General features: G+C 31.7%; 2 protein-coding genes across 6 annotated transcripts in view; one reads left to right on the forward strand and one right to left on the reverse strand.

Moving 5' to 3' along the window:
- The window catches only part of DOCK7 (dedicator of cytokinesis 7), a 176,330-nt gene that overhangs the window by 62,541 nt on the left and 85,836 nt on the right, over positions 1-27,953 (forward strand). For 4 of the 5 annotated variants that reach the window (XM_072974308.1, XM_072974309.1, XM_072974310.1 and 1 more), the window contains exons 15-16: positions 21,900-22,017; positions 25,147-25,217. In XM_072974308.1, coding sequence (XP_072830409.1) covers positions 21,900-22,017; positions 25,147-25,217 — 189 coding nt within the window. Of the gene's footprint in view, positions 1-21,899; positions 22,018-23,519; positions 24,309-25,146; positions 25,218-27,953 lie in introns of those variants that run through there. The other variant, XM_072974312.1, reaches the window with a different exon arrangement.
- Positions 3,225-11,453, reverse strand: ANGPTL3 (angiopoietin like 3). Its single transcript, XM_006205393.3, has 7 exons — positions 10,889-11,453; positions 10,133-10,243; positions 7,865-7,979; positions 6,778-6,891; positions 6,259-6,354; positions 4,394-4,660; positions 3,225-4,026 (listed from the first exon to the last, which is right to left on the reverse strand). Exons 1-7 carry the CDS (start codon positions 11,381-11,383, stop codon positions 3,830-3,832), a joined length of 1,395 nt encoding a protein of 464 aa, XP_006205455.1. The 5' UTR covers positions 11,384-11,453; the 3' UTR covers positions 3,225-3,829.

Below are 27,953 nucleotides of genomic sequence, written 5' to 3' on the forward strand. Positions count from 1 at the left end.
CTTGATTTTTATATTTCCTAAAATGTCATTGAAACTTCATTAGAGAGATTGTTAATCCTACTTTCATGACCTTGAACTGCATATTTCACACCAGTTGACTAACTTTGCCCTGTTTAATTTGCCATGAGAACACTTTGGACTTTGATAAAAGGGCCAACACTTGGTCACTTTCTTTTCAATCTTCAAAACTGCTGTGTTGGTTGATTACTTAGTAGATACAGAAGTGCAGTACTTGTGGTTGTTAGTTATGGGAAAAAACAAAAGGATGTTTAATTATCCTATAAGAAAATGTGGAATATGTAACAATATATATATTTGAAATAGGTTTTATAAGGAGATAAAGAATAGATATTCAATATATACTGATTGATGAATACATTTTAAATTGAATATTATTGATTAGTGAATACGTTTTTGATTAATGAATGAGTTAATTGATTTCCGTGAGTTATGGTATTAGGAAGAAAAGATATAATCATGAACATGCTGATTCTAGGATGATGGCGTGTAAATAGATAATACTACCATAGGAAATGTGTGTACTTGCTCTCAGTAAAATTCACACTCGTTCAGAATAAAGGCTTGGTATAGGTGTTTTGCAATTCACTAAAAACAAGTAGTTTGACCAACTTTGATGCTCTTGGGGTTTTATTGCTATTTTTCACTATTTTTATTGTTACGATTTTCCAGATTTGTTTTCTATCTTTTCTTTACTTGTTAAGTGCCAGTTGAAGGGATACAGACAGTAGTGCTGCTAGGTTTTGGAGGAAGGGCCCCATTTGTGGGATATTTGTGGAAGAAGTGAGATTATTTGTGCTTCCTTGAAGTATAAATAGGACCTAGCCAAGCAGAAAGGTAATGGGAGGCATTCTAGGTAAATGGAATGGCATTAGGAAAGTATACAGGAGATGTTTAAAAGTAGATGATTTTGATTAGATCTGAGGGTTTGTGTTGGGCAGGAAATGGTTAAAGAGCTATTTTGGGTTCAGGTTATAGAAACCCTTAGATACCTGAAAGAGATTTGGATTTTGCTTTGTAGGTTTATGCTCTTCTAATTGGGTTACACATTCTTGTGAGGACACAGCTAAATGGGATATGCAAGTCCACAGGATAAACTTGACACTTCTTCCAGGAACATCACTTTTTAGAAGTTTTCCGGAGGAAGTAACTATTTTTATATAATGTAGATTTATGAAGTAGAAAACGCAATTCACATGTGATTTTAAGAAAAGATTTTGAGATTTAAAATAAAATCCTAATAGGATTCTAAAAGAAATTTGTGCTTATATCAAGCCATTTCATCCTTTATCTCCAGGACCTGTAAGGGTATATTTTCATTGTGCTCAGTTGTTATACTCTTTTATTAGACAAATTTGAATGACAGAGAGCAAAGTGTGGTACAGCTATTGTAAATTTGTTTTGGAAAGATTCAAGGGAGATAGACATAAAATTAGGGGGCCAGGCAGAAGACTGTTTAGATAATTTGAGACTCAGGTTAAAGGCAGTGCTTGGTAGGTTTTTGGCAGTAGAAATGGAATAGTGTATCTGATTAAGAGTCTTTTGAAAATAAGGTTTTATTGAACTTAGTGGCTTATGGTATAGGAAAGGTGGTTTACAAAGTTAATTGAAATGCCAGAGGTATCTCTCAGGTTCCAGGCTTTTATGCCTGGAAGCATGGTAGTGTCATTAATGAATGTAAAGAAAAAGGAGAGCGTGATAAGGTGAAAGGGAGAAAGGACCAGCAGAAGTAGAAAGGTTTTGATGAATTTGTTATTTGATAAGTTGAATTTGAGGATGCTATAGGATATCAAAAGGAGAGATGACAGGTAGGCAATGGAAGAAGGGGAACTGGAGAAAGATTTGGGAATAGTATGTAGATTTGGGAACTTTATTCATGGAAAACAGATGAGCCCATGATAGAATTTCTGAGGGTCAGAGTAGAAGAGATGATTGAATATTGTACATTGGTCCACAGTGCTCAACACTAGGAGAGAATATAGCTTTAAAGGTGGATTCAAGTTAGAGATAATCCCAGAGTGTAGTAGTATTGTGCAAGCAAAATGAAGGTCAAGTTTGAGAAAGGAATCTTACTAATAAGTAGTAAAGAAACCAAAGGGAATGTGAACTAAGAGGCCACTACATTTGACAGTTGTATTAGTGATACTGTTAGAGTACTTTTGGCAAACTAGTGAGAACAGAAGGACACAAGTTTGTGAACCATAAAGAAAAAAAATACTCTCCCCAAATTCCCTCAATCTGAGCTTTAAATGCAGAAAAAACTTAGTACTCCTAAAAGGAACAAAATGAAACATATTGTGTGAGAATTATAAAAAATTAGAAAACAAAAAGAGAAAACAATTGGTATATTAAATAATGTGTTATTTTGCATTTGAAAGAGTCCTTTTTTGGGGGGGAAAAATCTGTTTTGGCATTCTGGCTCTAAAAAGTGAATTTTGACAGCTTGGATGTGGTTCTGAAAACTAAAACTTATTCTTGCCTTTTTCTTTTGTAATTTTTGGAACAAAATCTTTATGAAGGATCCACATAGATCATATATATTTACATGTGTTATATATTAAAAATAAATGACATATATTGGGTAATGTAAAACACATAATGCTGAGTTTTGACTATGATGAGTTACTATATAACTTGGGCACTGTTTTCTTTAAAAACTGTATTTAATTCAAGATTTTATTTATCTTTGGTAGTTTCTTTAAAAACTTACTTAAAAATAAATACTGGTAAGTGATATTATGGTCAAAAGACTTGCATACAGTCCTTAAGGATTTAGAATTTAAATTGTTTAAATTAGAAATAACATAATCACACTTCTATTGGATGTCAATAAAAACAACAAGAATTTAAATTTCTATAATTTAGGGAACTGAATCTTTATTGAATTTGGAAACATACATAAACATCTCTCAGGCTTTTTAAGCATTCAGTAACTTGTTATGATTCTTAATTCTGTTTGAAAGCCTACACATAAGTGTTAGATTCACACCACGTCCAAGGGGAATAAACTATTAAACTTCACCTTGATGCCACAAGTACACTCATTCTTATTGTAGTCTGACAAGATCCCTTTAAAATTATTTGTTTTCATAATATTGTGTTAAAATATATAACATGTATACACTATGGATAAGTTAACACATGAGTTACAGTGATAGCTGATGTTTGAAGTCAATATGACTTAGTAATCATGATCTACTGTATTTAAGACTGTGAACCTATTTCAGCACAGTATTCCATCCCACTTCATTTAGCTTCATAAATAAATCATCCATTTACTCCAAATTATTTTGTAGCAAAATGAAGTATCAGTTTAGCAGTTTATATTACAGATTGTTACATGTACTCTGAACTGACTGAATTTTAGTTTTGAAATTGGTATTACAGCATTTAAGAACTATGTAATTATCAGTCCTTTATATTTATTCAAGTTTAGAATATTAACCAGAAAAAATCTTTTAAACTGGGGAAGTTATGAAATTAGCCTACATGATGACTTTAAAAATAAGAAGTCTCTTTCTAAGTTTTTGATTTAAAAAAGTTATTTAAAAATTCACCCATTGGTTAAAATATAGATTGTGACCATCTAAAATTGATTTGCATATCATAAAGTATATGAATAAGTGACATCATAATTTTAATTGCGAAAGGTAAATGGTGTTCTTTGAGGTGATGTGTTATGTTTAATATTAAGTTGGTAGTGACTTTAATATAAAGAGTTTATTTCTGAAGCCTTCTATTAGGGATTTAATACCAGGTTATTAAACCACAGTAATTTGGGGGTGAGTTTAATGTTTAATTTACTGACTTTTTAATTTGCCTCAGTTAATTCAAAACTTCCTGAGTCTGTTGGATGGATCAACATTTTGGTTGATTTGATAGAGTATAACCTTCCATTTTGAGACTTCCAGCATATTCCTCTTCTCTCCAGCTTAGTTTTTGCTTTTCGCTTGTTATATTTACCATTTAGATTGTTTTCCCCACATACATCGTGGCACCACCAGCCTCCTAAAAAAGATAGATATGCAATTTAATGGATGCAAACACATTTGTGTTTACTGTTACTATATTTCCCATGCATGTCTCTTTGGTTCTTATAAATATGACAGTGTTGTATGCATGTATTCCACTTTTAAATAATCTATATTAGTCTCATAAACCCTAGCAAAAATGAAACATCGAAGGAAGATTAGAGGTAAAATACATAGTTGTATTAGAATCAGATTAACACTATATGAAGAGATGTTTACCTGTAGAGAAAATGCTTACTTTGGATTCAGATTTTAAAGAGTTGACCTTGAAAGATATTAGCTAATACTTTGAGAAGATATTTTGAAGATAAGAAAATAAAATACTGATATTAGGAAAAGGATACCTGAATAACTTTCTGGACAGTTCGAGTGTCCTTTTGCTTTGTGATCCCAAGTAGAAAACATCAAATCTTTGTGCTCTGGGAGTGCGTTGGGGACATTGCCGGTAATCTCAGCTAGGTGTAGTGTGTAGTTGGTTTCATGATCTCCCAAGTGAAAAGAATATTCAATATAATGCTTGTTGTCTTTCCAGTCTTCTAGCTCAATTCGTAAGATGTAATTAGATTGTTTTACTATGGAGTATATCTTCTCTAGACCCAACCAAAATTCTCCTGAAAAGAAAAGTTGTAAAAGTCTGTGGATTAGACACTGACCATTTTTTTTTTGAGAGTGATTTTTTTTTTTGCTGTAAGTAGATGAACTGTTTTAGTCTCAAATCCCTTGGTTATTTTATAGTCTCTTAAAATATTTCTTTTTAAAATAACTTTATTGGAGACAGTTATATTTACAAAATGTTAAAATATTAATAGGCCTACCTAAGGTCTGACTAGCCTTTATAAAATGAATATTATCAGGCATATTTCACAGGTGAAACATATTAGACTATTATAGGTGTTTTTAGGTCTAGTCATTGGTAACATATTTTCTAACTTCTGGGTCCTTATATATACTAGCTTTACTATCAGCTGTTTATTAATACCCATATACTATCAAGAGATTTGTTGAGTATTTCCAGAGACTTGGATAATAATGTCATTTTCCTCAAATATAGTCTTGGCCTTTGATATTTGCATGATACATATGTTTTAATTGAGAAAAAAGGAAATAAAGTAAAAAAACAGTTTAAATTAAAAAGCATAATTCTTAGTAACTTTTCTGTATAATTAAAAACTTTATTTTTTCATTTGGAATTAAAAACAAATACAAATAGATCTCTATCACAATCTCTCTTTATCCCTTTTATTAAAATATTTGAAGAAAAAAGTCAAAATTTTCTTACTGTTGTTGAATTAGACTTCATTTTAAGGACTGAAAAATAAAAATGGCTTACTTTCTTATAGAAATAAATGAGTACTCTGGACTCTTACTCTTAGAAGAAGATTTGGAGCTAAAAACATATTACTGATTATACCATTTAGTTAGGGATTTAACTGGTAGTTTGAATGCACATTGTTTAAGTGGTCAAATAATACTTAATGTGTAAAAATTTGGCGTAATAATGGATGTTATCCACTTTATGAATGAGTACATGTACATCATTCATGGATTTTTTTTCTTTCAATATATTTGTTATTAGTTTTTTTTCATTCATGGATTTTTATAATGTGCTTTTTAGATTTTAAATCTATCATTTACTTTTATTTTGCTTATTTTATTTTTATCTTATTTTGTAATCAAAATATAATAATTTGCATTGAGTTAACTAAATGTATGTTAAACCACACAATGTCTGATATACATTTATAATAGTTAAATAATTGAAATCAAACCATTTTGTACTGTACATCTGATAGCTTCCTTGTGCCTTCCAACCTCCAAATAGTTGATATCTAAAATGTTAATAAGAAAGTAGAGTGACCAGTGATAAAGATGGTTTCCCTTGTAGCTAAGTCATAGCATTTACCACTTACTCAGTGCACATAGCACTTAATCAGAATTGGTTTTAATAATTACAGTTATGATAATCAGAAGCCATCAAATTAAATTGTGATAAGTATACATAGAACAGACATGTAATTGTGGAAAGTATTATTCAAATAAGTACACTTGTAATAAGTTCAATTACTTACAAATATGCGATTATAAATAAGTTCTATGAAGGCTGGGACTGTTATTCATTATTACATTTCTAATACCCTGTCCATAATAGGTTCTTAATAAATGTTTTTAAGTTAACAAGTGAATGAAGGAATGTATGAAATCACCTTACCATCAAGGCTCCCAAAACCATATTTGTAGTTTTCCCAAGTTTCATTGAAGTTTTGTGATCCATCTATTCGGTGTTGAATTAATGTCCATGAAGTACCTGAATATAGTGAACAGATTATGTATTTTTTGTAGACTGATGCTAATCAATGTAACAAAATACTATTTTTGTTTAGTTTTAATTAGTGGCTGTGTAAGGTAATTATTAATGTTGTTATGGTAATAACATTTTATTATTTATTATGACACTGAGAAGTGAAGGGCAACTAATGAATTTGTCTTAATAAACTTATTGACAACAGTCATTTCAGATTATTTTATGGAAGAAGATGGAGAATATTGAGTAAATGCCTAAATAAATACATAAATAAACAAGACAGATATAAGTACTAGATCTATATAGCTACTTGTGTTACATATATTTCATTTTATATATATTCAGAACAAAGATAACAGAATTAGTTTTACTAATAGGTAGTGAGTAACCTGAGCTGCTGTCTGTTTTCTCCTTGGGCTAGTTTACCTGATACAATATCACAGTAGACATTAAAGACTTGAGAGTTGCTGGGTCTAATGGAATAGATACCACTTGTATGTTCACCTCTGTTGTAAATGGTGGTACAGTCAGCAGGAATGGCTAGAATCAACAAAATATTATGTAAGATACAGTAATAAATGCTATCTTTAGAGCTTGAGATTTTACTTGACATTTTATGAAATTGTGGTGAATGCAGCCATTAGCCTTTTTCAGTAATGTGTTATTGAAAAAGTAATTTATACTAGAGCAGTTTTATTAGGTGGCATCTTATGCAAAGAATATCAAAATAGTTATTACCAAACTGATTTCTTTTTTAAAAAAGTGACAAAATGAATGAGAATTTTAAGGCTTTTTTCCCTAGATAACAGAAGGCCATAAATAAAATACCACATATGATATATTAGTACGCTGCTTGGTGCATAGCAGGTAGTCAACAGATACATGTGGGAAGAGTGAACATACATGGAGGAAACTAACAGAATCCTTTTTTTCTCTATGGATTACATTAAAAATAAATGTATTTTAAAAGAATAACATTTTGCAGAAGCTTATTTGGGAATGGAGACTTTGTCCCCCCGTCTTTATTTATGGAAAGTAGAAGAGAATGCCAATCTTTCTATCTATATTTAACAATTGTTAACTTTTTGCCATATTTGCTTTATAAACATAAATACAAGTACATACTTTGCTATACTATTTGAAAGTAATTTTCAAACATTGTGACCCTTAACCTCTTAGACATTTTAGCATGCATCTCTTAAACATGAGATTATACTTTCGTAACTGTAATACCATTATTAAATCTAAGAAAATTGACAGTAATCCCCTATTATCTAATATTAAATCTATATTCATATTTCCCTGATTGTCTTAAGAATATGTTTTATAGGGTTTAAAAAAAATCACCAAGATCCAATCTAGGCTGATATGTTTTATTTGGTGGATTTATGTCTTTACTTTCTTTTAATCTAGAACAGTCCCTGAGAATAGGGATTTTTGATTGAAATGTCAGAGATAGAAGAAAAATTTGATGATAATGGCTTCAAGAAGGAAACCCACCAAAGAATCTTACCATCATATTTTACATTTTTTGTTTCATTGAAATGAAGAGAGGGAGTAGTTCTTGGTGTTCTTGGTTTAGAAGAAAGATAATTTTCTGTGAATTCTTGAATACCAGTTCTTCTTAACTGATAAAAGAATATAAATCTACTTTTAAAAATGGTACTGAATATACAATTACAGGAATCTGAGTGAGGATATTAAATATACAACTTATATGCATCTTTTAGTTGATAATATGTTATTGCTTTCAATGTTAAGAGGAATAAACAATGCTATACATATTGTACATTCTTCCTGTCCTCAAAATACTTAATCAGGCACATTATTTAATGAGTTCAGTAAAATAGAACAAAGCAAAAAACAAAAATTGGTCAAAAAGCAGCAAGACCAAAAGCAGAAACTTTGTTTAGAATATTTTAATATGTTATATTTGAATGTAATGTATATTCTATTCAGTGACATAGGCAGATTTTAAATTTAATAATTCTTACTTGTAGGTTTTAAGACATGGCATATAATTTAAACGAGGCTGCTTTCTTGATCTTTTTTGACAGGTAAACATATCTGTAGAGGTAACAAATTGGCAGATTTATTTGTTTACTTTCAATATACTCCATATTTAATTGTCTGTTGTGCTGGATTTGTAATTTATTGACTGATAGCATTTCTTACTTATGGGTTGAGAAAAGCAGAGAATGTAATATCTTGTGTTATTAGTGTTAGTTTTTTGATGTCAGCGTAAGTAGTATTTCCTAGGATCTGATTCGTAAGAATCTGTTGTAAAGTTCACTTTTGGAGCATTAGTCTTTTCTTCTAAGTAACTGTGTGATCTTACAGTCATGTAACTTCAGAGTTTTGGTTTCTTAGTTTAAATTTGAGGAACTTGAATCAAATGATCTAAGGCTTCTTCCAACTTAGAAATTCATTGTTTTGAATTCTTCATACATTTTATTATTAGACAGGATGTGTATCATTTTACAATAGTGATATTTTGCTTTTGTAAGCAGGTTAATTTAATCACAATACTTAAAGTAAGAAGGAAATTACAGAAATCAAAACTAGCTGGCAAAAAAACATTTTTTTGACAATTAGCAAAAATAACCTACTAAATAATGAGTCATAAATTAGCAACAATAACCTACTAAAATTATGAGTCATAAAATTACTGAAACATGTAACGATGTGTTCATTTAGTGCAAATTGGTAATAATACTTGTTTTATAGTGCTTGGCGTCTTTTTTATTTTTTAACCAGTTTCTTCGAGTCTATTTTTAAAACCCTCTTGAATGACTGTTTAGTAGTGTTACTGATTAATATTTTTAAACTGTGGTACTATATATGGGAATGCTCAGTTTCTGACATAGCTTTATTCTAAATTCTAAATCATTACCTTTATTAATTTGATATGTATTAAATGCCTCCTATGTGTCAGACAGTATTCTATATTCTGGGGCTATGGCAGTGTTAAAAAGTAACTCATGGAGCTTACATTTTAGTGCAGGGACAGACAACATAAATAACTGAAATATATATTATGTTAAATAGAAGTAAGTGGTAAGGAAAAGAAGAGAGTAATAAAGGAGGTAGCAGGTTTTAAGCATGGGTGTGGGGGATTGTAATTTCTGATTAAGTTCCATGGGGAGGCTTCTTTGAGAATTCTGTGTTTTAGAAAGACCTAATGGGAATAAGAGTGGGCCACGTGCACACCAGGGAGAAGAGCATTCCAGACAGGGAGCAACAAGGTCAAAGGCCCTGAGATAGCAGCATGTTTGATGTGTTTGAGTAACCGTGAAAAGGCCAATGTGACGAGAGTGGAGGAGATGAAGTCAGTGACATGATTAAAGGTCATTGGGGTCTTACGGGCCACAGTGAGAGATGGGAAGCCATTGTGGGGTTTTGAACAAGGAGAGACATAATTTAAATTTTAATCAAATCACTTTGCTATATTGAGGACATATTTTGCATGAATTAATTCTTTTTTTCTCACAACAATCTTATAAGACAGATTCTGTTATTATCTACATAGACTACATGAGGAAACTGAGAGAATGCTTAAGTATTATTAAGTATTATTCAAGGTCACACAAAAGTTTTAGAGCCAAAATTCAAATCCAGGTAGTTTATTAGCTTTAGAGTCTGCAAACTTAACAGTCACACTTATGTGATCCTTTTATTCACTGTCCCAACTATAATTACTTTAAATAATTTTAGGGTCCACTGTTTTCATAAAACTAAAGTTTATGTAAAAGATTGTACATACCATTAAAATTTGGCTTACCTGATTTTCTATTTCTTTTATTTGACTATGCTGTTGATTTAGTTGTCTGTATTGTTCTTCCACGATCTGAAGAAGGTCTTTGATGCTATTATCTTGCTGTTCTATGAAAGTCTGGACATAGATTGTAGGTTGGTTAAAAGTTTCTTTCTTCTTTCTTATTTTGTTAAATTAGACTTTTTTATTTCCTATAGCATTATCATAATCCAAATTTCTTAAACTAACAATGCATTACAAAAATGAGTATTGGCAAACATGTTTCCCTTGTATGCTTCTTTCACATAGTGCATACTTTTATATTTTATTTAAAATGTATCATCTCTAAAATCTGATTTCCTGAACTTTAAATTACTGTAGTTAAATGAAAAAAAAGAAACCAGTATTTTAATCTTTTCCATTTACTAAATTACTTTTAAACATTTTAAACATGGGAGAATAGTTATATTCCTTTAGCTTTATACTTGCCTCCAGTAATTTGTAATACTGTAATAATTTAGTTTTCTAAATTTTATTACTTCATTGATTTGTAATTTTCATCTGAAATACAAAGGTTAGTTATTTTCATAAATAATGTAAGGGAAATGTAAAAACCAACTTGAAATTATTATCAGAAATTTTATTTCCTGGAGGCTTTTTTTTCATAAGAAAAATACAGTATTTAAACAGTTCAATAAAGTATTTCAAATGGCATGTCGTTAAATATTTTTTTGAAAGATCCACATTGAAAACATAATTATGAACTCTTTGGTTTCTACTTACTTTAAGTAAAGTTACTTCTGGGTGTTCTTGAGTTTCAGGTTGATTTTTAATTAAATTGATTAATTGGTCCTCCAAATATCTCACTTTTTGCTGAAGCAGAATTTTTTCTTCAAGAAGACTTTCAAATTTTGAGTTGAGTTCAACTGACATATTCTTTACTTCTTCATTTTTGACTTGCAGTTTAGATGTAGTTCTTCTAAGTTCCTTTTCTTCTTCTTTGATTTCATTGGTTTGCAGTGATAAGTCATAAAAAGACTGATCAAATATGTTGAGTTTTTGAAATATGTCATTAATTTGGCCCTTAGTCTTATGAACAAAGTCTTTAAGACCATGTCCTAACTGAAGTAGGCCATTGGCTAAAATTTTTACATCATCTAACATAGCAAATCTTGATTTTGGTTCTGGAGATACAGAATCAATTGATGAATAGTCTTGGTCAATTCTGGAAGAAATAACTAGAGGAGCAATAAAAAGAAAGAGCTTAATAGTGTACATTTTTATCTGAATTATTCAGTTTCAAGCAATTAGTAATTAGTTTTTTCCTCCAAGCAGACCTAGACTTCTAAACTCTTTATAAAATACTTTGCTACATAAACAGTAAGGTTGGCAGGTGAATATAGTTAATCATTAAGCTGTGTAAACTTGTGGGAATGTAACCTTCCACATGAGTTAGATCAATGCTAAACGAAATCAAAGAAATGAGCAATGAATTTAATAAGGTCATTTAAAGTTGTTAGTGTATTTAATTTTGCTATATTACAAACCACTTTTAGTGTTATGAGATCTACCTGTTTTTAAAACTCATCTTAATTTGTCATGATTTTTATTTTTATTTATTTTATTATTTTTTAATTGAAGTATAGTCAATTTACAATGTGTTCATTTCTGGTGTACAGCATAGTGATTCAGTTTTTTATATATATATATATTCCTTTTCATTTTTTTCATTATAGACTATTACAAAGTATTGAATATAGTTCTCTGTGCTATATAGTAGGACTTTATTTTATTTTATATTTCATAGTTAGTATCTGCAAATCTCAAACTCTCAATTTATCCCTCCCCACCTTCTCTTCCTCCCATGGTAACTGTAAGTTTGTTTTTTTTTTTGTCTGTGAGTCTGTTTCTGTTTTGTAAATAAATTCATTTGTGTCATTTTTTTAGATTCCACATATAAGTGATATCATATGGTATTTTTCTTTTTTTTTCTGGCTTGCTTCACTTAGTACTGTCATGACTTTTAAAGAGATTTAGAAGTAAACACCAAACTCTTTTAACTGGTAAATTTGTCATTAAAGCTGAGGAAAATGTAATGAATTAAGTATACATGTCCCAAATTGTATTTTAGTTTTTTTGGGAAACAGTGATCCATTAAAAAAGAATGCCTTCTCTGTGAAGCCTTCCTCTATTTCTTCAGGCGGTATTGATGGCTCTCAGTGCCGCATTCCCATGGTACTCTGTATAAGCTAACATGATTATATATTCCTTATTATTTGTCACTATAATTATTTATTAGTATACTTTTTGCTTCAGATGATTTGTCTTAGCCATATTAGTATATTATCACAAAATTCCCTACATTAAAATATATCCCACCCTTTTTCTCCATAATAGTCTATGTCTCTAAGTCCTAGCCTCTTTTCCTTGTGCCCACTGAAAGACCAGTAGATTATGCATTTTTCTAAGTTTAACCAGACTTAAATACTTCCATTGTCAAAAACTATATGCCCATTATACATTTTTCTGAAGACTGTGAGCTTGGTAACAATTTTCATGATGTAAATTTAACAGAACCAAAAAATTTATAGGATGTTTAAAAATAAATATTCCACTGTGCTTCTTAGTGTTAAAAGGAAAAAAACACAAATGCTTCAATTAAATTATAAGTGATTATTTTTCTTGAGTCTTCATGTTAAGAACTTTTTGAGAAAATAATAAATTCTTTTAAAATGCCTTATCTTGACAAATTAATATAATAAAAATTTTTAAGAGGGTGGTCTTTGTAATCAGACTATGTTCTGGGTCCAAATCCCAGATCTAGCTATCCTGCCTTAGACGAGTTACTTAACCTCCCCATACTTCAGTCTCCTCATCTGTGAGTTGGAATATTTATAGTATGTACATACTTAACAGAGTTATGAGATTTAAAAGAAATAATATGTGTAAAGCACTTAGAACAGTGTCTGGCCAATAGAAAATATTCAGAATGTCATTTATCATATCCATGAAATGACCTTTTAAATGTGTGTGTGTATAATCAGTCCTATCTAAAGAAATTTTTCATAAAGACAACAGCTTTTTTTGCAGAGAAAAATTTTAACGTAATGAATTTCAGTTTAAATTGTAAATTATCAAACAGAACTTTACAAAATGAACCATTTCTAAATTTCCATTCTTAGAAATACTTCTTCCTGGTGTAAAATAGAGAACTTTTCTTTTGATGATTTAGGATTAAGGGCTTTTGGACAGTATAATTACAGTAGAAGTAGTATATTGTGGTGGTTAAGAATTTGATTCTGGAGAGAGACTGGCTGAATTGGGATCCTGGCTCTGCTGCTCTTCAACTCTGTGAAATTACGTAGCTTTTCTGTACCTTGATCAAATTGCTTAGCTTTTCTGCACCTCTGTTTTTCCGTCTGTCAAGTGAAATAATATCTACCTTATAGGGTTATATAAAAATTAAAAATTAATATTTTTAAAGCACTCAGACCACTACCTGATACATAGTAAAGAATACACAGTATTATATATTAGCTATTTTTATAATTAGAAATAATGGATTTATGTAATATTACTGTAATATTTTATTGGTAAAAATTATCTTATGTTAAGATGACATAAGTTGGGAAATTTTGCTAAAATCTAGATTTTCTGAGATTTGGTCTCTTGGACCTTGGTAACTATAAGAAATTATGTCTTTTGTTTAGGCTGTGTATAGTTTTTTTCTAAGTGTCCAATACTGAACCATGTATTTCTGTTTGTAAGAGAAAAAAGAATGCAAGTTAATGAAAATATACAAATACTTCCACTAATGAAGAAGAAAAACAAAACATTTTTCCTTATTCTTCATTTTCACCTTATCATTACTGCTGGTATGTTACAGAATTATAAAACCGTTATGTTAAACTAGTGAAGAAATTTGAATTTTTTCTCTCTTTCAGAAAATGGTATGTTAGTGTTGTGATCATTGGCCAGGAAGGGCATATTTCGAAACTTCTCCTAACTAAACTGTCTACTTTTCTGGCTTAAAACTATTGATCCTGATATTTCATCCACCTTCTAGCTGAGGGAGAATTGAGATGGACCAGCTTCTTGTCGCTGTTGGACTATAAGCTGTTTATTGGCAAGACGTATATCTGTTTTTATTTTATATCCTGTGCAATTTTAGTACAATGCTTTACATGTTGGAGAAACAATATTTATTAAATGAATAAGGTAATTATAAAGTCTTAAAATAGGAATTTTTCAAACACAAAATTTGCATGTAGTTGTTCACCCCTTTTGATATAGGAGGTTCTTTTTAGAGAAAGAAATTGGAAATGTAGTCCCTTCCAGTACGTAAAAGTAACTGAACACTCAAAGAGAGGTTCTGCGAAAGAATTTCCTTCTATTTTGGTTACTGTACTAGAATATTAACACTTTTTGCACAATTTATATAATTCCTTATATGTAGCGCCAACAGATAGATTAGAGACAATGGTCACATGTTCTTGGTTTAGAGTACATTGTTTTTGGGTAGAAATATCTGGATTTTTTTTTTTCTTAGAGTAGTTTGACATTTTATTGAATATAATTAAAATAAGTAATTTGCCTAATTAAGAGCTGTGGAAGAGTGTTAATGTGGGAAATGTAATGAAAGTAGTAATTTTGTAAATGATTTTACATCTACCTCTTAATGCCTCCTATCTTAGTACACATTGTTAAATACTGAATCTAATCTTTGCTTGAACTTCTGCCTGTTTAAGTAGAACCCTGATCAGATATAACATGTTACAAAAACTTTAAATTTTATGCCAAACAAAATAAGAAATTAGGCAAAATTAGACCCTAATCTAAGGATTCCTAGTTTCTAGGAACAAATATACAAAACTTCTTAGCTACATAGAATTTTAGTACATTTAGGAGCCTTATTTAAATTCTAAGCAAAGTGAATTCCTTTATCCTTCCCCAGGTTGTGCAATCTTAAGGCGATTTGACCTAACAAATAAAACACAGGCATTTTGGATCTGTTGAATATAGTACCCCTAATTCATTTCTTCCTTTTTAACTGTGATCATTTGTTTTTGAATTAATATGTTTGGCAGAAAGATTCTAGAAGTAACTATTTGAGAAAAACACATTTATAAATAGAGATGTTTATATTAACTAAAGTAAAAAAATAATGCCAGAGTGGTACATTAGCTCCCCTTTCCTCTCTTTGACCAGAACAGCACTGTCCATGGAAATATAGTATGAGCTATATACATAAAAAACTAGAAAGAAATAGTTGAAATTAATTTTAATAGTATGTTTTGTTTGATCCAATATATCAAAAATTATCATCTCAACATGTGATCATTGCTTATTGTGGAAACTCAGATATTTGAAAAACCTATAATATGTAAAAATTATGACTTGTCACTTAATATTTTCAGGTCTGTCACACCAGTTCCCTTGTATAACTAGCTAAACATAATTTTTTTAAACACAAATGGGAATGTATTATATATAGTTCAAGTTACATATAGAAATTGATTCAATACCTTAACATTTTAAAATTTATTTTCGTATGAGTGCCTATAGATTTACATATCCTTTTAAATGGCTTCACAGTCTTTTATTATTGGATGCACCTTAAGTTAATCATCCCCCATCAATGATCATTTAAGTTGTTTGCAATTTTCTGATTACAAACAATATGCATAGAAAATGTCTTCATATTTGTGTATAAATATTTTCATATGATAACTTTATAGAAGTTGACTTTCAAATTGTGATTTCTCTTGTTAGATTATCCTTTAAGAGGACTGTGCCAATTTACATCCCTAACCAAGGGTATATGAGAATTCCTCTTTCCCATTAATTTTTACCAATACTTTGAATGATAAAGACAAAAAATATTGATAAACCTAATAGGCAGATGTATCTAGTTTATTTTGCTGGCTATCTTGTTCTCTTTGTGAATCACCTGAGTAATATCTAAGTTGTTCCCCTCCTCCATCAAACTCCTCACATTTTTTGTCTCTTTCTGACTATTTAGAAATTATTTATATATGGTGGACGCTCTTTGTCGTATATGTAGCAAAGAAGTGTTTTTCCAGTTTATTCTTTGTCTTCCATTTATGTTTATGGTATCTCCTGCTCTGTAGAGCCTTTAAAATTTGTCTTTTATGTCTTTTGTGGCTCATTCTCAGAAATGCCTCCCTCACCTATAAAATAATAAAGCCTTTCTAGTACTTTTATGGTTTTATTTTTATTATTTAAACCTTTGATTTAATCTGGAATTTACTTTGAGAAAGGGGCAAATATAAATTTAGCCTTAAAAAAGGCTAATCAGCTGTCAACAACTCAACACTTTTTATTAATCTGCCTTCTCTCTGCTGATTTTTTTAAAAAACTTTTATTTTATTGCTCTCTGATGATTTAAAATTCCTCTGAAGGAGTATTATAAATGTAAGGTGTGAAGATTTACTGGGTTTATGTGGAAATTTATTAGTGGAGCTAGTAGTCAAATGAAAAAGAATCTAGATTAAATGTATGCCTTTCACCTTCAGAGGCAAATTGAATTTAAAATTGTAATGCTTTACATTAGAAATCAAGCATAGCTTAATGTTCAATTAATTCCCATTTAACCTAGAATCCAAACATCAGAAGAGTTAAGTAACTAAATATTTGTGTGAATTCTGTACTATTTATTCATTCAATCATTCATTCGTTCATATTAAGCACTATTCTAGGCATTGGGAATATAGCAGTTAATTAGATAGGTAAGATCCTTGCCCACATGGAATTTGGGCTCTATTAAAGGAGATCCATAAGTAAGAAATAATATGTAAACAAGCAAGATAATTTGAGATTATCTTAAGCAGATTGTTTAAGAGTTGTGAATGTAATAACAAAGTGATATGATGGTGGGGAGGTAAAGTGAGACTTTCTCAGACTTGAAAGTTGGGAAAGAGCCAGTCATATCCATGTCCACAAAGCTAAGAGTAGTAATCCCAGTGCAGAAATTGAGAGGTGAGAGAAAGCATGGTGTGTTTTGGTTTTCTATGTATTTTGTATGTCTATCCTACTTGCAAATTTCTCACTGAAATTTAGTCTCAAGTTCTCTTGTGGGCTCCAGTGACATACTATGTTCATAGTGTTTATCATATGACATTATAATTATTTGCCTGTCTGATTTTCCCGCTAGACCATGAATTCTATGAAGTCAAGGACTTTGTCTTTTAGCTCTATATTCTCAATATCTAGCATACTGCATACTCAATGAATGTTTGCTTACAGTGAGGAATTATAAACGTAGTTAAGTCCAGCCTATTACCATGTACTTTGGATCCTGTTCTCTCTCACCATTTCAGGAATCTTTCATTCTTCTTCTAGTTTATACAAACTCTGTCTCGAATGAAATCTTTTCATTAGGATTTAATCAAACTCAAACCTTTCCTATCTTAGAAAGCATCCAAAATCCCCATGTTCTGTCTTCAACTATTTCATTATCTTTCTCCCTTTCTCAGCTGCGTTCTTCAGAATTTCACTTATTTATTTCATTTTCTTAACTTTTACTTACTTGGAACCTGCTTTTGTCTGTTTTCAGCCTGAGATTTTCAGTGACTTTGATGTTGCTAAATCTAGTTGACATTTTTCAGTTCTTACTTCATTTGGTCCCTGAGTAGCCTTTGACACTTAATTCTTTAATTCTACTTATAATTTCTTCCCATGGCTTCCATGCTACTGTACTCTCATGGTTTTCCTTCTGCTACTTTGTGGGTACCTTATCACTCTTCTTTGCAGGCTCATCCTCTTCCGGGTGCATAGTTTGGAGTTCCTTAAATTAAGACTCCTTTGTTGGAATACCACACAATGAGTAATTAAGTGATATTCTACTTCTCTCATAGTTGATGTTCATGAGAATGGTTCTCAGCATAGGAAAAATGATGTCTAGATGCAAGATAGAAAAGATTAAATAAATACCTTGTATTTTTGAATTTGAACTTGAAATATCGCTTTGAAATCAGGATGTTTTTTATGTTAAAAGCATTTTCTCCCACCTCTTTTTACTTTAAAAGGCCTATAAACAATGAGTAACCCACAATGAGTGGCCTGGATAAACATTTCCCATTCAGAAAACCACAGCTCCTTGGAGAAATGGCTGATTCCAGGTGTGGGAAGGAAGTGTACAATAAGAGCCTGGAACATCTTGTCGTAACAGATAGTAAGAAGCCATCAAAGACTATTACAACAGAATCAAAAGGAATCATGAGTCTGTTTGAATTGGCTTTTTTATTTGCCAAAGACAGGACAATTTTAACACTAATAAGGATAATAACTGCAAAATATTGAAACCCATTAGTATGTTTGGTACATGAGTTTATAAGTGATGCTAAAAAAGAAAAAAGACACAATTGATCCCTTTTAGAGGAATGTAATGTGCCAGCTGATTATTTTAAAAACTGGCAAATCATGGAAAAGAATCAAGCATTTATTCTTGCCTCTCATATAATGGTTCACTGGCTAAGCAAATAGTAGATAATTAAAAGTGCTCTTCATAGATATACTCCAGCTAAAGCAGTGATAGAATATTACCTTTTGGCAACCCTTAATGAGTTAATGGATTTAGGCATTGATCATCATTGTCTATAATTTGCACAGAAAGAGAAACAGCCAAACATTTTTCTAATAATAGAAGGACACAGTACCATTTATAAAGTGATCTTGCCCCCCCCAAATTTAAACCTAAATATGACCAAGGCTATAGATTAAACTCTCAATTTGTAGAAAACACAGAGGAACATGTTAAATGTCACTGCAGGATGCAGTCAATAAAATCTAGCCTCTTCCTTCCATAGCTTCTACATACCTCTCTCACAATGCTCCAATGTTTTGAAATGGTTTCGTTTATAGATATTCTGGTATCATTAGACCATGTGTTCCTCAAGATCAGGAAATGGCTTCTTAATCTTTCTTTATTTCCCTGGTGTACAGCACAGTGCCTGACATTTGGCACAGAATCAATAAATATTTCCTGTACAAATTTTATTTGATGAGTTCAGTGGTTATTCAATCATGCTCATCAGTTCTTTTGATTAGGAAAATGACCAGTCATAGTAACATTTCCATATATTCTTTGTGCACTTTTGACTATTTTTGAGTACAACTGACTATTCTCTATTTCTTTAGTGACTCTCAGATTATATGCTTATTGTCATATGTACCCATCCTTTTGTCATGGAAGTTACTTTATTACTTTTCCTGATTAAAAAGATCAGATACTCTCATGGTAAACAATTCAAATGAAATAGAAAAATATAAAAAAGAAACCAGAGCCATCATTATTAATCATTAATATTTCAGAAATATCCCTTTATCCAATTCTTCCTCTCCTCCTCACCCTCTCCCACACAATTTTCCTCTTGTTGGATTGACCTTTTTATCATAGTGTCATACCCTTCTTTGTCTCTTATTACAGTCTTTGTTTTAAAGTCTATTTTGTCTGGTGTATGTATATGTCTGTGTATATAAGCTACCCCAGTTTTCTCTTGGTTTCCATTTACATGGAGTATCTTTTTCCATCCCTTTACTTTCAGTCTGTGTGTATCCTTATCTCTGAAGGGAGTTTCTTGTGAGCAGCATGTAAATGGGCCTTTTTTTTTTACTCAGTAAGCTATTCTTTGTCTTTTGATTGGAAAATTCAATCCATTTACATTTAAAGTAAGGATTGATAGGTATGTATTTATTGACTTTTTTTCATTGCTTTCTGGCTGTTTGTAGTTCCTCTCTTTCTTTTCTCTTTTCTTGTTCTCTGTCTTTGTGGTTTAATGACTTTCTTTAGCAGTGTACTTAGATTCTTTTCTCATTATCTTTTGTGTGTCTACTGTAGGTTTTTGCTTTGTGAGTACCATGAGGTTTACATGGAACAACTTATATCCATAGCAGTCTATTTTAAGTCACAACAACTTAAATTGATCACATTCTAAAGCTCTACATTTTTACTCCTCCTACTATGTTTTGTTTTCGGTGTCACATTTTGCTTCTTTATCTTGTGTATCCCTTAACTAATTGTTGTAGTTATATTTACTGCTTTTGTCTTTTAACCTTCATACTAGCTTTATAAGTGATTATTCCACTACCTTCACTATATATTTACCTTTCTAGTGAGATTTTTTTTCTTTCATATGTTTTCTTATTACTAATTAGTGTTGTTTCTTTTCAGCTTAAAGGAGTCCCTATAACATTTCTTTTAAAACTAGTTCAGTGGTGACAAACTGCTTTAGCTTCTGCTTGTCTGGAAAACTGGAAAACTCTTTTATCTCTCCTTAATTCTAAATGATAGCTTTGCCAGGTAGGGTATTCTTGGTTAAAAGTTTTTCTCTTTCAGTACTTTGTATATATTGTGCAACTCCCTTCTGGTCTGCAAAGTTTCTGCTGAAAAATCTGATAGTCTTATGGGAGTTTCTTTGTTATTTAACTAGTTTTTCTCTTGTTGCCTTTAAGATTCTCTTCTTGTTTTTAACTTTTGACATTTTAATTATAATGTGCCTTGGTGTAGGTCTCTTTGAGTTCATCTTATTTGGAACTCTCTGGGCTTCCTGGATCTGGATGTCTGTTTCCTTCCTCAGATTAGGGAAGTATTCAGCCATTGCTTCTTCATGATTTTTTGTAAGTAGGTTAGTGTCACTGTACATCCTGCTCTAAAACCTGCTTTTTTTCACCCAACATCCTGGGTATCTCTTTATACATTAATAAATACTACTGTACATTGTTATTTTTGAGACTCCAAAATGTATATTCTTTTTAATAGATCTTATTAGTTTAGTACTGAAGAACATTGTATTTCTTTATAATTATTTGTAATTATTTCCTAATATAAAAAATATTGTCATGAATTTCTTTGAACACACCAATTTGTACATATATGCAGTTCTCTCTTTAGACTAGAGGTGGGTTTGTTGGGTCAAAGAATGTGTTCATTTAAAATTTCTGTAGTGCCCTACTGCCTTCCAAAAAACTTAGACCTATTTTCATTGTCCCAGCAGTTGATTAGAGGGTTTTATTATACTTGAAGTCTTGTTCATTAGCTCTCATGAAGCAGTAGTCTTCAGGTAAAGTAACTCTCAATCTTTTTCTTTCTTTTGGCCCTCTCCTTTGGCGCCTTTTCTTGAATGATCTCTCTTCTCTGTGTTGGCAGCAGGGACTGTGAAAGTTGTATAAGATGCAAGATCATAAACCAGACATAAAGTGAATAATTGTAGAGCAAATATGTGATTGTCTCATAGTAACTGCCTATTACTGTTCCCCCTACCATGTTGTCATATGTGTTTTTGAATGATAATGTAGAATATTTTATCTCTTAAAACTTTGATCATATATTTACAAAAAGCCTCATTTATAAATGTCATCCTATTATATCTGCTTGGAGGAACTAAAATAATATGAGAAGTATCTCTGAACTTCTAATAATGTTTCTGTCCAGACATTTATTTCCCAGAAGCCTCTTGTAGAGGAAAGAACATGTATTTTGAAGTTTGACTGAACTGTATTCTGATTTTAGCTTTGTAACTTACTTGGTTGTATGTGAAAATCTCTTAACTTTTCTGGGCCCCATTTCATCTGCAAAATGGGCATATACTTGATTGCTGTCTATTTGAATGATTACTCTAAGGATCAAATAAAACATTGTATGTGAAAATAGCATAGTGGCTAGCAAATACTAATAATTCAATATTTGTTCATCTGTTTCTTTTGTGGTGTGTAGTAGTGTTGCACAGTGTTTTTAGATATGTGTTCACTGTCATGTATACTATTGCCTTCACAGAAACCTTCTCTACATATACCCTCAGAGTCTCAATTTTGCCAACCGTCAAGGTTCTGCCAGAAATATAACAGTGAAAGTCCAGTTTATGTATGGGGAGGATCCTAGCAATGCCATGCCGGTAAGAAATGTTCTTCATATTCCTTTTCTGCATATATGGTTCAAATGGACTTTTTTGGTTATCACTTGGTTGGCAGCTCTAAACAGGAAATTAATGTGATCTTTTAAACCAAATCTCTAACTGAATTACTTCCTGTACAGATAGTAGTGTGTTTACTTGAAGTCTTATTTTTTGAGGGCTTGGTATATGCTGGGCACTCCAGAGATACAAAGATGAATAAGACTTATAATATAGAGGCTATAAGAAGAATATATAAAATTTTGAAATAATGAACTTAAGAAGAGGGGAGATCAGAATCACCTAGGGTACTCTAACAAAGCACAAATACTTTTTCTCTCCTTTTGCATCTGTGATTCTAATTCCTCTCCTTTAGAATGAAAGGCCAGATAAGGGAGGTGGAAAGTAATGGGTAGTGTATGAGTTTGTGGTATAGTTTGAAAATACTCCCCAAGTGATTCTAATTTGTATGATTCTTCCCATCTTTGTTGAGAAACTCTGGCAGTAGTTCTACACTTAGGCTGCATATTACATTCACCTGGGGAGCTTTTAAACATACCAGTGCTCAGACCGAATCTCATTCCAATTACATTATAATCTGCGTGGTGGGATACCAGGCAGGTGTCAGTATTTTTAAATCTCCCCAAGGGATAACATTTTGCAGCCAATATTTAGAAGCAGGGCATGTGCTAATTATTAGAAGATTGGTATAGGAGTTCAAAGGCGTAGGTGTTCAGAGGTAGGAAGGAATGCCATAAGGTGGTTAAAATGTTAATGTCAATGCGTCTAGACTGGGGATAGGGAAGAATTCAGGTTGGAGAATGTCCTTCAACAGAGGTGCAGTGGTGAGTTGCCAGTGAACCAGAGCAATGCAAGATAAGTCAGAAATAGTAGACTGAGGCCAGACAGGGGAGGTTCTTGACTGCCCACATTATCATTTAGGATTTGTGGGACACTAATAAATGTAAGTTCCATGAAAGAAGATTTTTAACTTACGGGGTAGGAGCACAGCTGTAACTGTAGATGTTCAACCTCTGAGAAACCTAGAGAAATGAAAATGAGCCAAGAACAGTTGCATTTGTTTACACTGAATCAAGTTCTTTTGATTTTCTTCTTACTAAGAAAACTGTATATTTTCTTTTCCACTATAGCCCCAGTTTCATTAGCATTTTTAGATCTTGACAGCAGCAGACACAAATTATTCATCTTTGTATTCTTTTAGGCAGCTGTTTCAGATCCTCATGTATAATATGTGCTGAATAAGTATTTGTTGAATAAATGTAGAATTTATTTTTGAGGTTTGGAATGAACATTTCATGCTCTTTGTACTATCATAGCTGATGAAAAGATACTGGGTTGTGAAAATAGATGCTTTTCTATCCTGTATGTGAATGGCCAAATGAATTTGAGCTTGTGACACATGTAGTATATGTAAAATAATCTGCTTTTATTTTTTGCCTAACAAACTCTTCCTTGTCTTAGCATATCTATGGCTTCCTCTACAGTGCCCCAGCTGCATCCAGCCACACTGGCAGTTAGACCACTTCTTCTTTTGGTGCTACCATAATGTCCTCTCATTTATTTTATGGGTTTTTTCATTTCATGATTGTATGTTTATTTCTTTATCTCATCCACTAGACTGTGAGCTCCTTGAGGGCAGGGATCATGTCTTACTCATATCTGTATCTTGATAGCATCATAGTACTTGGCACATAATTGAAGCTCACTCAGTCCATGTTGATAAATGATTCAAAATACATGTCAAGTGGTCAGAGGAACAGTTTCCACTTTGTATCATGCATGTTATGAAAATAAGTTACTTTGTGAAAAACAATAGCTTCTCAGAGGGAAAAAAAGATACTGAATTCCTTTCACTTGTGTGTTATTAGTGATATGAAAATATACTTCTATATTTATGAGAGTGGCTGGCTTGAAAGAGTGCATAAATAGGACACATCGTGTCTGCTTATTTTTTTTAAGTAAGGACTATTCAAATGGGTCTTGAAGTAAATTTTTGATCATATGATGTTGATGTGATAAATCATAAACTTTATAATTTTGGCACTAGAGTAACATTTTATTAAAACATAGTACAGTATTCTTAGCAAGTTGATGAAATTAGACATATCTAGGAGAGTCATAATTTGTTCCACTTTTACATACCCTTAAAGTAAAATAATCTGCTTGAAATGTGGCAAAAAGAAACACAAATACCTGTTAATATGTTCTTTTTATTTGAGGATGGTGCCAATTAACTCCTTTGTATAAGGAATAAACTTTAGATTGTTTTACCAGTTGTGTGATAAAAGTGCTGTATGTCCATATACCTATTTATGCATGTAGAGTTGACTGGCCAGACTTAAGATTTTAATCTATGGCTAGATAACACTGCAAGCCTGTCACATAGGAATCATAGCTGTGACTTTGACATCATCAAGCCATTTATCTAATCAGCTGCCCTAATTAACCACAGTATTGCTTGGTAGAATTTAAGAGGCAGATATACAAGATAAAATTATTTTACTTCTAAACCTTCCCCACAAGTGTACTGTATTTTTTTTTGTATGTAGCAGATTAAAGAAAAACACATATGTAATAAAATAAGAATGGAGCTCCTCCTCCATTGGAGTGTAGCTTCTTGCAGTGAGTGCTGGAAGCAAAGGATACATAGCTTGACCTAAAGTAGGATATTTTAATATCATGTATAAATAATTTATATTTGACTTTCAGAATGACTGCTGTTTTAGTGGAGAGGCCACCAGTTTGTGTAGTAGATGTATGCCAGCATTCTGGACCATATTTCTTATATAAATTACAAATGATATGCTTCATACTGATTTTAAAATGAATTCTTTACCATTTTTTTTAAAAAAAGGAAAGAAATGTACCTTATTACCCAATAGATATAAATATAATGGATAGAAACTTTTTGAATGTTTGAATGTCAGATGGGTCTATAGTTGAAAGGAAGTTTACAGTTAAGCAATTGAACTTACAGGCACATTGTTCTTCAGTGGGCTGATTTTTGCCCATTGTTCTCAAATAGTTATTAAATCAGACAAATTCTTACATAGATATGAAACATCCAGCATTTATTACAACAAAGTTTCAACATGCTGTTATTTGTTACAGGTAATCTTTGGTAAATCTAGCTGTTCAGAATTTTCAAAGGAAGCCTATACAGCCGTAGTATATCATAACAGGTACTGAATTCAAATATTTCTTTCAAAGTTACTCACTTCTCAGTGGCATTGTTAGCACTCACGTTAGTGTGTTTACCAAATGCTTTGTGGCACTGAATGTGCAAATTCAAGACAGCTGACATCAGAATTATAATTTCCAACCTGTAGATGCACATTCTCTCCATAGACATCTCAAGTATAAGACTGTATACACAAAACATCTTTTCTGTCAAATTCTCTGATCCTTTCATTTTTATTGTTATTGATTATCATTGTGGCCTCTGGTCCTTTGGTCTTTCCGTATTATTTTCACCTGAGCCTTTATAGTTGTACTTGACTCTTTACTAAGCTTGCATCTGTAAGTCAGTTAAATTGGTAGTATTCTCTACATCCAATTAATCTGCCTTAGTGGCTTTCTATCTTACATCTTTGGGAAATTGATTGTTAACTGGATAACCTTTAATTTCTGCTTTCTTTCTCCTTTTTTCTCTCCTTCTCTCCCACCTCTCCCTCCTCCTCCTTTTTGATTATTGAATGCTTTGGAGAAAAAAAAAATCACAAAATTGTGCCAGTCAGGGCTATTACAAATTAGTATTATTTTATTGTATGATGGGGCTACAGGAATTTATTTTTATCTTCTTTTGGTCCCACTACTCTTTGGTAATTTTTTTGTCATTACTTTTTAACTCTCTCTCCCATTTGGCAGTAGCTATTTTAAGCCTTTCTCCCCTTTCCTCTAGCTCCTACTTCTTTTCTGTTTGCTTTGACTCTTAGTGTTCCTATTTTATAAAGTTTATTGAGACCATCTAACTTGACATCCATCAACTTCTGTACTCATCACCTCAAATTATCTCTGTACTGATCTGCCTTTCCTCTGTTTCGAAGGTGTGTAAATGGTCCACACCCTCCTCAATGTGGATCTTTTCACCTCTGCTCTCAGTCTTACCCAGAGTGTGAATCTATCAGCTATTCCTTTTCTTGCATCATCAGTGTTCTTCATTGGCTCCATCTCTTATTGTCACAAAAACTTAAGTTTTCTATACTTAAAAAAGAAAAGTTTTTCTTCAGTGCTGTTGTGTAGCATGATTTTTTCCTACCCTCCTTAAAACTGTCTTCTTTCTCACCTTTATTTTATGGCCTTCTCTTGGTTTCCTGTTATCCCTTTGAACACTTTTTTTGTCTACAATAATTATTCTGATTTTTCTTTTTCTTTGAAAGTATAGGCATTCCACACAAAACACTAAAGTTTTACCTTTAACCTTCTTTTTCTGTAATAGTCTCTTGCTAAATAATCTTATATGTATTTCTACAGTTACAGTCAATGAAAATGTTACTACTTTTACCTTTATGTGGATTGTTCCCAACTCTTTATTTTCTGTCATAACCTTCTTTCTGAGATAAACGTGTGTTTTCAGCGGCCTTTGGGGCATATTCATTTGAGTGCCTGCTGCCTTCTTACTTTCTATGTATTTATCCATGACCATCCTCTTAAACCAATCTCTATCTGACTATTTTTATTAATAGTACCACCATTTTTCCAGTTACTCTGACTCAAAATGTAAGGCATTCTTCCCTTGCTTCTTTTTTTCTCTAATATCCAATCATCTTTTATGTCTTGATTTTATTTCTGCTTCATTACCAAATATATCCTGTGCTGTCCTGTTTCTGGGCCTTTCTTTGATTTTTTGTCTGTTGTAATACCAATTCCCTCTATTTGTTGAACTCCTACCCTTTCTTTAAAAAGGCCCATCCATGTATCTCTTCCTAAATGATAGTTCCCCAATCTAAAACTTGATCTGTTCAGCTCTGTACTTGAAGACCTTAACTTTATATGCTCTGTACCAGGGGTTGGCAAACCTTTTCTACAAATGGCCAAATACTGTATATTTTATGCCTTGTGCACCATCTGGCCTCTTGCAACTACTCAACCCTGCTGTTGTAGTGCAGTAAGTAAAAACAAGTGGGCATGGCTATCCAATAAAATTTTATTTATGGATACTGAGACATGAATTTCATTTAGTATTTCAAGTGAGATACTATTCTTCTGAAATTTTTAACCACTTAAAAATATAAAAATCATTCTTAATTTGTAGGCTACACAAAATCAAGTAGTGGTCTAGATTTGGCCTGTGGCCCATAGTTTGCCAACACCTGCTTTACAGCATAGCTGTTGATATATGTGTCTTACTTATAGTTCTACTAAATAATATATTTTTGAGGGTTATTAATTTTTTATCTCCATCTTTAAAACCACAAAAGTAATATAGTGCTTAACCTAATGATGGGTAATTAAAAATTCTTGTTGATGAATAACTGGTAAATATTCAATTTTCCACAAAAGCCTTCCCATAATGTGATTTCAGGAAAGAAAGGAATTAAAACACTTGATACCAATACTGATACTGATAAAGAAGGCAGTAATTTCTAAAAGTATCTCAGTTTGTGGCTAGGTCTTTATTTTGTTGCTCTCAGCATTAGCAGAATTTAAATGACAGTACAACCTAACATTACTAGTAAATTCAACTTTCTCATAATTCAGTGGTGATTAGTGAGATCAGTAATAAGATCTATGGCATCTTTTATTCACCAAAGGCATCAAAGTCTCAGATGGCTAGCATTGGCTATCTTTCTTACGGGTATTAAAGCCTTATGCCACTTAATTTTTCTGTGATCAGATCTATACCTGTTAGCATTTTTGAGGCTTATTTGAAATGGAAGGATAGTTGATACATTAGTATCAGAGAAAAAACCCTAATT

Source organism: Vicugna pacos, chromosome 13 (genome assembly GCF_048564905.1).
Source record: "Vicugna pacos chromosome 13, VicPac4, whole genome shotgun sequence".
Lineage (NCBI taxonomy): Eukaryota > Metazoa > Chordata > Mammalia > Artiodactyla > Camelidae > Vicugna > Vicugna pacos.

Coding starts and splice junctions, on each gene's coding strand:
- ANGPTL3 (XM_006205393.3), bottom strand. CDS start 11,383: ATGTACACTATTAAGCTCTTTCTTTTTATTGCTCCTCTAGTTATTTCT. Junction 10,244..10,888: donor CAGAAGTAACTTTACTTAAA/GTAAGTAGAAAC, acceptor ATCTATGTCCAG/ACTTTCATAGAACAGCAAGA. Junction 7,980..10,132: donor TAAAAGAAATAGAAAATCAG/GTAAGCCAAATT, acceptor TTCTTTTATCAG/TTAAGAAGAACTGGTATTCA.